We start from the raw sequence: 9,834 nt of genomic DNA, 5'->3' as shown, positions 1-9,834 counted from the left end.
GCCTGAGCTGGCAGGGCACTGAGGAGGGGAAGCAGTGCAGGGTGTAGGCAAGGGTAAGTGGTGCCTGACGCTGGGGGAGGAACTCCAGAGTATGGGAGTGAGATCAGCTAATGAGGGGCTGAGTCCTCTTGCCCCCGGAGAGGAGAACCTATCCCCAGAAAGAGGCAGATTGTGATGTCCACATCTCTGTCTATACCCCCACTTTCAGTGCTTCCCAAGGTGCCTAGTGCCCTGTATGGGTCCCTCCATCTGGGTTGCCCAAACGCCCAATGGTTGTCCACCCTGGCAGATGCTCAGTGCTCCAAGTCTCTGCCTGCATCCTCCCTTTAGTTTCCTCCTGGATGTCAAGGCCCCTGCCTTTTCTGTCTAATCCAAAGAAGTCTTAATGTTAGGCACTTCAGAATTATGGAGAGGAGGACTGCCACGAAGGGCTAGTGGGGACAAGACTTTTGAGGCCATATGGAATCTTGCAATGGCCACGTGCCCCCACCATGACTGATCAGCACACACAGTGAAGGGAGCTGCCTATTCCGCCTCAGGGGGCTGAATCCAGGTCTGGGCCAAGGAAAGCTGGGTTTGGGTGGAGCTGAGGTTGGAATCACCCCCAAGAATCTTTTGGTCAGCAGGACACTTCCATCTCTGACCCAGTGTGTGGCTCACAGTCAAGCTGGCACCTGTCTTCCTAAACACCTTGTTAACACCCAGTCCTTTTAAAACCCGACTTACTGGAGATATGTTTGACCAACTGCACTATCTGGGGACCTAAGAGTGGGGCCATGGACAACCCCCACCTTTTTCTTTACTCACCTCTATGCACAGACAGGGCAGAAGGAATTCATAAGGCAGGTCTACAGTGTGGCCCCTAGACACGGTTTTCTGTTGACGAAACAGTAAAGGGAGAGAAAGATGCCTGAGAAAGAGTACAGGCACCCTGGCCGAGGGTAGGAGGAAGCTGGGACCTTATTTTTTCTCTTATGTGAAACTTAATTTTTTCATTGACAAATTTCCTCTCAAGGGGTCTCTGTCCATTTTCTCTAGGTGTCTTGATATAGGGCGTTCATTGACAAATTTCCTCTCAAGGGGTCTCTGTTCTGTACTCTGACCATTTTCTCTAGGTGTCTCGATATAGGGCAGGGTAAAAGTAGGTTTACAGATATTTGTATGGGAAATAATACAATAATTAATAAATAATAATACAAGAATAAGCTCATTTTCTGAGGAAGGCCACAAAGGGAGGGAAATGGAAGGGAACCAGGACAGATGAGACCACTTTGTTATTTTCTCGGGGAAAACAACTTCTCGAAGGAACTGAAAAGGTTTCTTACTATAACCCGAATCTCACTGAGGTTCCTCTCATGTGGGTAAATACCATATTCATTTCTCTGCTAGTCATTCCCAGTTGCACCAGGTCTCTGCATGCCCTTTCCTTTCCTCTCCTCCCACGTGACAAGGCGCCTGCATTTTCTGTCTAGTCCAAAGGAATCTTAATGCTAGGCACTTCGGACTTGTGGGTTTTGGAGAACTGTCTTCCCTCCCTGGACCTCAGGCTCCCTGTATGTACAATGGGTGGGCTGTTTTTGCTCCAGCACTGTGTGATCTGGCTTTTTACAGGAAAATGACACTCCATACCTGGACATCAAAGGGACTGCTCAGCTCTTCGCACTCTAGTGCCCACTGGTGACAAAGACGCACGCTGACCTCAGGGTCTGAGGGAATGCTCACTCGAATAGCCCGTGCCTCGGGCAGCAAGTCAAAGGAGAACTCAGGCCCTGGGGAGAAGGGGGACTTGTGGCCTTGTCTCTTGGCTTTAGCGAAGGCACCACTACGTGGCTGTGCCTATCTCCAGTCACACCCCATGTCTACCTTTATGCCTTTGTGAGTCTTGTCTCAGGAGACCTTCCACTGCCTCTGGATCTGAAAGTTGGGTCCTTTTGAAGCGCAGCCCATTTTGGGAGATGTCTGGGGAGGGGACGGAAATTTGATGGTCCTTTTCAGACAGGCAACAGTGAGTCAGAAGCTTCCTCTGTAGGCAGAGAGCAAGGTTGGCCTTAAGCCAGGAATCAGGACCTCTGGCTTCTATTTCTCCCTCTGGAACCTGGGGTACCACAGGGAAGTTGCTCAATATTTAGGCCTCAGTTTCCCTAACTGTATAATGGAAGAATAGTCTACTTCATCTCCATACTTCCCATCTCTCACAGGGCTGGAGAACAAAATGAGAGGCCAGAAAGGAAAGGGGCACAGGGCAGGGCTGGAACTGGCAGGGAGAGTACCTGAGCAGATGCTGGCATCCTGTGTCTCCTACAGAACTGGAACATGTAAGACTTTTTGGATTTCTGCACCAGGCGGTGGAACCAGCTCAGTTGAAGGTCTGCACAGGAAAGGGCACATTTAACATCTAGCCCTTTACTGCCCCTTCCCTACCTGGAGATGATGGCCCAGTGTTGAAGAGTAAGTCATTTTAGATCAGGGAGGGTCCTGAAAGTTATGCTACCATAAAAAATGGATTAATTTCTTGGCCTGGTCAGGAAGCTCAGTTGGTTAGAGCATTGTACCAATACACTAAGTTGCGGATTCGATCTCCGGTTAAGGCACATACAAGAAGCAACCAATGAATACATAAATAAGTAGAACACAAATCAGTGTTTCTCTCTTTCTCTCTCACTCTTTCATTCTCTCTCTCCCTTCCTCTCCTTCTAAAATCAGTAAATAAAAATTTTTAATGATTTATTTCTTAAGTAGAAAAAAAGAGAACATCTTAAAGATGTTCACTGTAGCCCGGCCGGCATGGCTCAGCAGTTGAGCGTTTGACCTATGAACCAGGAGGTCATGGCTCAATTCCATGCCTGGGTTGCAGGCTCAATTCCCAGTGTGGGGTGGGCAGGAGGCAGCCGATCAATGATTCTCTCTCATCATTGATGTTTCTTTCTCTCTCTCCCTCTCCCTTCCTCTCTGAAATCAATTAAAAAATTTTTTTTAAAAAGATGTTCATTGTAGTATTATTTATAACAGTGAAAAATTACAAACTGCCCATTCTTAAGCAGAGCATGGGCATTTAGTATATATCAAGCACTGAGCTAGGCAATAAAAATACAGAGTTAAATAAGAAGGATCTTACTTTACAAATAGAAGATATCAATAATAAATTTCTAGAACTGACATTTTATTCCAACAATTGGTGCCAGCTGAAAAGAGAAACATCCCAAAATGATACAAATGAACTCACTAATATCAGTCGCCCTTGCATCAGCCTCCCCACCCCCAAATGCCCCCAATGCACATCTCCATTGAGAATGGCCCAAGGGCTAGTTCTCATACCTGAAGGAGTTGACACCAGGTGCAGGCACAAACAGCAGGGGCAGCACCAGAGCCAAGCAGCCCGGGTATGTGGCAGGGTATGGCAAGGAATATGGGCAGATCTTTCTGTAAAAGGTGGAAAAAAAAATCAAGTGGTAGGGTTCAAAGACATCTCTCCTGCTTCAGACAAGAAGGACTTGAGGCTGAGCTCTGCCACTTACATCCTGGCTCTGTGACTTTGGGCAAGTTACGGACCCCTCTAAGCCTCAACTTTATCATTCACAAAGTGGGGCTGTTATCAAGATCAAGTAAGATAATGTGTGAGAAAATATGGATGTCATTTTATTACTGACAGTTAAGGGGCGGGTGTGCCTGGAGATTTACAGGTCTCTCATTTAATCCTCCCACAGCTCAGGGGCAACAGTCTTCATTGTACAATCATTTCTACTGTTCTGGTAGACCCCTCAGAAACCAAGGGTCGGAGGGCGTAAGTGTACTGACTGCAGCCACACGTGGAGTATGTGGCAGAATGGTAATGCAAACCTAGACTTGTCCAGATTCTAAACCCTGTGCTTTTTCCTTGCTACTATGCTACTTCCCAGGCTGTGAACCAAAAGTAGGATGCAAGCCTCCCTGGGGATCTGGAACTAAAGGGGTGTGGGGACCCTGGCTGGTGTTGCTCAGTGGATAGAGTGTTGCCCTGTGCACCGAAGGGTCTCGGGTTCAATTCCTGGTCAAGGGCACATACTTGGGTTGCAGGTTCAATCCCCAGCCCTGGTCAGGGCACCTACAGGAGGCAACCAATCCATGTGTCTCTCTCACATCTCTCTCTCTTCTCTCTCTCTCCTCTCCCTCTCTCTCTTTCTCCCCCCCCTTCCCTTCCACTCTCTCTAAAAATCAGTGGGGGGGGGGAGGGTGTGGGGAAAAGGAGCAGGGCAGGGAATGAGACTTACCAGTGAAACTGTCATCCTGAAGGCACAGGGCCCAGTAGGGGAGTAAAAAAAGGAGAGAAGTATAATTAGGAGGGGTTCTCACAAGAAGCACTCTTCTTGGGGTCTTTGCCTCAAATCACCTAATTCTGAGGCCCAGAAGCTAACAGCCCAGCCCTTGTGGCTTTTTTCTTCCCAGCTCCACCCTGCCCAGGTCCTCAGGCCACTAAGACCCCTTTGAGATTGTGTAGAGGGCACACTGAGGCTGCCATCAGAGCACATGGATTTGGGGAGGTGGAAAAGGAGACAGGAGAGTGGAGAGCTTTGCCAGCCTGTGCCAGGCAGATATCCCCACCCGGTAATGGCACCTTACCATGTGGGAGACCAGCAGACGGCGGGTAGTCCAGTGGGGCAGACAGGGACAGCCAATCCCGGCAGAGGCAGAGACGCCAATGAGCAGCAGGCTGAGAGGCAGGAGCAGGGCTGCCAGTCTGGGGTGCCCCATGGACTTCCGTTGGGTCAGGGCACCCAGAACATAGCTGCACGGCCTGAAGGTGGGTGGCAGGACTTTGCAGTACAGCAACAGGGAGCACAGTGCCAGTAGGAACCCTAGCCTCAGCCTGCCCTTGCCCCGCCCAGCCCCAAAGCTCCTCCTTGATCCTAACCAGCAGGCCAAGCCACATTCCTTCTCCTCCAAGCAGAGGGACTGAGGGATGCTTGCCCCCCAGAAAACCCTACTGCCTCCGACTGGAGGGCAAGGAGGGCAAGGAGGGCATGTCTCCTGCTCTGGCAGAGAAATAGCAGGAAAGAGGCCAGCACAGGGTTAGGGAAATGGTCCGCTGCACCCATTTCTTAACCCCTCCTACTCCGGCAACACCCTACTACACGCCCGTTAACTAGCTCTTGACTTTGATCCCCTCTAGACATATGCTTCATCCCCTCACTTAGAGAATTGACAGAGCTATTAAACCAGCTGTGGGCAAACTACGGCCCGCGGGCCGTATCCGGCCCGTTTGAAATGAATAAAACCGAAAAAAAGAAAAAGACCGTACCCTTTTATGTAATGATGTTTACTTTGAATTTATATTAGTTCACACATACACTCCATCCATGCTTTTGTTCCAGCCCTCCGGTCCAGTTTAAGAACCCATTGTGGCCCTCGAGTCAAAAAGTTTGCCCACCCCTGTATTAAACACTACTCTGCATTGGATGCCAAAGACAGAGGTGACTGGCACACCATTTGGAGTTGCGCAGAACAGTAAGAAAGCACTAAAGGCTGCACATAAGCATCACATGACTCCATATGCAGCTGGTTCCCTCCCTGGCTGACTCTCAGGACTACAGCTCAGTTTTCTCTAGTCAGTTCCAGCTTTTCTGGACACAGGGCTCCATGCCAAAGGGGCCTTTGGCTTCAAAGGATCCACTACTCAGTACAGTCTGCTCAAGAAGCCACAGAGCTCACAGCAAGCCCTGGAGCTAAGGGAGCGGGCCCCACACACTGACCTGGTTTCTTGTGGTTTCTGATGATGCTGACAAGGCTCCAGTCTTTGTTGGGACCCTCCCCATCATCCCACAGCTTCCTCCCGCTCATGGAGCATTTGATCTGCTTCAGCCCTCTTGGTGACGCACACAGTGGAAAGAAAGTTTGGGGCACACCTACTGGGTTAAGGCATCTTGAAGTTGTTACTGTCACTCTGCACCTTTCAGTAGACTGACCATAGCTTTCTTTAGGCCAATTCTAGTTTCTAAGTCACCAGGTCCATTGTCTGAAGATCCCATCCTACCTATTATTCTAAAAATGCCCTCTCGCTTTTGAGTTCCTTAAAAGATAAAGACCCTTTCTTATTCTTCATGTTTCTCCAGTGCCTAGGGTGGATGTCATGAAATAGGTGCTGTCATTGAATAAATGTAAATTATGATAGCAGTTTATCCGTTTCACATTTCACAAAGTACTTTCATATTTGACCCTCGTAACTACATTATAAGTCAGGTGGGAACTGTTTTCATTTCACAAAGATAAGCAAGCAGGAAGGAACGTTACTTGGTCAAAGTCCAGGTCTCCAGCTTTGGGAGCTCCACTTCTGCCGGCCTCTCACAGGTCAGTTCCCTTACGGCCCCCCTCCCACTGCCTCATCTCCCTCTGCTTCTGGGAAGCCTGAAGGGCCTGCCTGAAACAGTTCTGTCTTTTGGCCTTGGAGCCCATCACTGCAGACAAATGAGTAAGATGTGAAGGGAGGAAAGGGTGGTCTGGCCATTCTAAGGATTAGTTAGGGAGTCTTCTGCCTAAATTGTTATCTAACTCACAGTGGTTCAGATCTACATAGATTATGCATTTACACTATAGTTAGATTTTATTATTGTTATTATGGGAGCAGAGGGACAGGAACGTACACTCACACAGTCCATGCCACCCACAACTGGCCAGCTTGCAAGAGTAGCTGCAGCTGCTTTCTTGTAGATTATACTGTAGAACAAGGGGTGAGTCCCACTCCTTCACCAAATTCCCAGACAAGCCAAAACTGTTCAGGGCTCATTTGGGGAAGAGAGTTCATTAACTTGAATATTAGCAAGTTACACCAAGGACTCTGCTCCCCAAAAATGCAAAATCAGAACACTGTAGCCCCACAAGAAGTTTACTGAGTCTTCAAGACACTACACAATGTAGACTCCTCTCCCAGAGAAGGGTCCTTCAGAGGTAGGGAACCATCCTCCAGATGAGTTGCTCCTTTGTCATTTTCATAGGCAGCTGGACTTTTCCTCTTGGATTTCTCAAACTCCTGGGTCCCCCATGTGTGGACAAGATAAAATGCTACAAATGGCCGTACGACGCCAAGGATGGACGCCTGAATGCTTGCTGCACAGCCCGTTGGGGATGCCTTGCTGAAGGAGTGCGGGAAGGCGCACTACTTGAAGGGCGACAAGCTGTAAGTGATCACATGTCTCATCATGTCAGCTTCCCAAACTGGGGCCCATGGTGGCAGTGGAGGAGTCTAAGGTTACCTCACCCTGCAGCAATCACGCATCTTTCAATGCTGGGTACATGAAATGAGAAACTTGGTTCTGTTCTTTAACACTTCTCTTTTCTTTTTAATATATTTTTATTGATTTTAGAGAGGAAGGGAGAGGGAGAGACAGAAACATCAATGATGAGAATCATTGATCAACTGCCTCCTGCACATCCCCTACTGGGGATTGAGCCTGCAACCCAGGCATATGCCCTTGACCAGAATCAAACCCAGACCCTTCAGTCCGCCGGCCAACGCTCTATCCACTGAGCCAAGCCAGCTAGGGCTATACTTCTCTTTTCTTGACCCCTTTCAGGGCTGGGGAACTTTTTTCTGCCAAGGGCCATTGAGAAAATTTTAAGAAAACTGGGAAAACATGAAACCAACTTGGGAATTCATAAAAGGTTCTGCTAAGATAGTGTGTGGTGAGAGTATTGGGAGATAAAACAGGACTGCTGCATTGAGACCACACTTTCGAAAATCTCTGAGATTAATAATTTTGGTTGTTCAAAAATGAATGGCACATAGTAGGGACTTATGATGATGATCTAGAGCTGTGCTCTCTTGCATATAGGGATGCAGGAAGATGAATGATTATGAGGTAGAAGGCAAAGAGTTAAGTTTGATGTAATAATCAGGACATCTAGAGGAAGAGATTTTGCAATCAGATAGTACTCCCAGTACTTAATAGTGACTGAGTACATACCTAATGTTTATAGAACAAAAGAATGACTAGAACTCTGGAGAGGAAAGAGATCTGCAGTTATCCATCCAGAGACATAAAGTCAAATGGATGAGTAAAGGGACCCTAGCCAGTATGGCTCAGTTGGTTGGACTGTCGTACCATACACCAAAAGGTTATGAATTCAATCCCCAGTCAGGGCACATACCTAAGTTCTGGGTTCAGTCCCAGGATGGGGCACATAAGAGAGCCAGCCAATTGATGTTTCTCTTTTTCTTTAAAAATCAATAAACATAACATTGGGTGAAGATTAAAAAATATCTACATCTCTATACATTTATATATTTATATCTAAAGGGACACACATCTTCCATGTAGTATTTACTGTCACTTTTAAGCATGAAAGAGCCTTTAGTTCACGTATCCCGTTTGTTGTTGTTTTTTAATACTTTTTTTTTATTGATTTCAGAGAGGAAGAGAGGAGAGACAGAAACATTAATGATGAGAGAGAAACACTGACCAGCTGCTCCCTGCACACCCCCTACTGGGGATTGAGCCTGCAAACTGGGCATGTTTCCTTGACCGGAATCGAACCCGGGACCCTTCAGTCCATATCCGACACTCTATCCACTGAGCCAAACCAGCTAGGGCTACATATCTCTTTTCACTTCTATTTTTAACTTATCTGCTCCATACCATTCAAATATTGTTTCACATTTGTATCATGTTTCACCTAGGTTGCATATTCTCTGTGTGCAGGAATACTTGTGAATTATTGTGGATACCATAATATAGTACAGTAGTCCCCCTTTATCTATAGTTTCACTTTCTATGGTTTCAGTTACCTACAGTTAATCACAGTCCAAAAATATTAAATGGAAAATTCCAGAAATACATAATTCAGAAGTTGAAACTGTGTTCTGACTAGCATGATGAAATCTCGCACTGAGACCACATTCACATAACTTTTATTACAGTATAGTGATATAATTATTGGTTTATTACTGTTGCTAATATCTTCCTGTGCCGAATTTACAAATTAAACGTTACCATAGGTAGGTATGTAGAGGAAAAACACAGTATATATAGGGTTTGGCACTATCTAAGGCTTCAAGCAGCCACTGGGGATCTTGGAATGTATTCCCCACAGATAAGGGGGACTACTGTATCAGACACGTAACTGACACTGTACACTGAATAATAAACATGAATATACAACCAAAAGAAGACTGCATAACCCCAGCTGGATAAGTGAGAAGGGATCATCTAATAGGTGGAGAGATTGAATGTATGGCCCATAATAGTTCCTGCTAATCAGCTACAGGTGGCAACTAATGACTTAAGTTCCTTCTCGATGGCCGCTGCCAGGTTTCTCAGGGAGTTTCCATCTATCTCCTAGTGTCTAAAGCCACTCAAGCAATGCACCATTCACACTGGTAAATCCCAAGCACAAGGCACAGGGTAGACAGGGCAGTTATAACTTTATTGAAGTTCTTTGTAATTAAAATGCTTTAGAGTAGAGACCACAGTCTGCAGGGAAAGCAGCCTCCTAATGTTTCCTCCCAACCACCCATAAATGGAAGTAGAATTTGGTTGATTCCTCATCTCCAGTTTCAGTGACTAAGGGGTAATGGATGGAAATGGAGAGAATGACAAAGAGGCAAGGATGAGGGTTAGTCTTAAAACAGAAAAATCCTGAAGGGCTTCAACTTAAACCAGCCGAAGTTTGTTTTATTGCTGTTCTTCACCCAGTTCCAGCCAACCAGGAGTAAGTTAAATATCATTTTGCCACCTCAGCTAATGACAACAGTAGCAGCTTTCCAGAATTGGGGCCTAGTCTGCACCAGTTGCCAACACCACAGCTGCCAAAATTACAACAGAGATTTTAGACCAGCTCTTCTACCCTCTCACTCTTCTCCACAGG

The 9,834-nt window shown here is 46.7% G+C and overlaps 1 protein-coding gene across 1 annotated transcript in view; it reads right to left on the bottom strand.

Annotated features, from left to right (window-relative positions):
- The window catches only part of IL17RE (interleukin 17 receptor E), a 10,605-nt gene extending 5,418 nt beyond the window's left edge, over positions 1–5,187 (bottom strand). Inside the window, exons 1-7 of the mRNA XM_006758356.2 lie at positions 4,597–5,187; positions 4,248–4,263; positions 3,316–3,420; positions 2,271–2,368; positions 1,864–2,023; positions 1,630–1,769; positions 808–876 (exon numbers count right to left, since the gene is read on the bottom strand). Of these exons, the coding sequence (XP_006758419.1) occupies positions 808–876; positions 1,630–1,769; positions 1,864–2,023; positions 2,271–2,368; positions 3,316–3,420; positions 4,248–4,263; positions 4,597–4,728 (720 nt within the window). The 5' untranslated portion in view covers positions 4,729–5,187. The remainder of the gene's footprint in view (positions 1–807; positions 877–1,629; positions 1,770–1,863; positions 2,024–2,270; positions 2,369–3,315; positions 3,421–4,247; positions 4,264–4,596) is intronic.
- Between the last annotated feature and the right edge of the window lie 4,647 nt (positions 5,188–9,834).

Source organism: Myotis davidii, unplaced genomic scaffold, assembly GCF_000327345.1.
Source record: "Myotis davidii unplaced genomic scaffold, ASM32734v1 scaffold73, whole genome shotgun sequence".
Classification (NCBI taxonomy): domain Eukaryota; kingdom Metazoa; phylum Chordata; class Mammalia; order Chiroptera; family Vespertilionidae; genus Myotis; species Myotis davidii.
The sequence above is the reverse complement of the archived record's forward strand: the minus strand, read 5'-3'. Positions and strand labels throughout refer to the sequence as shown.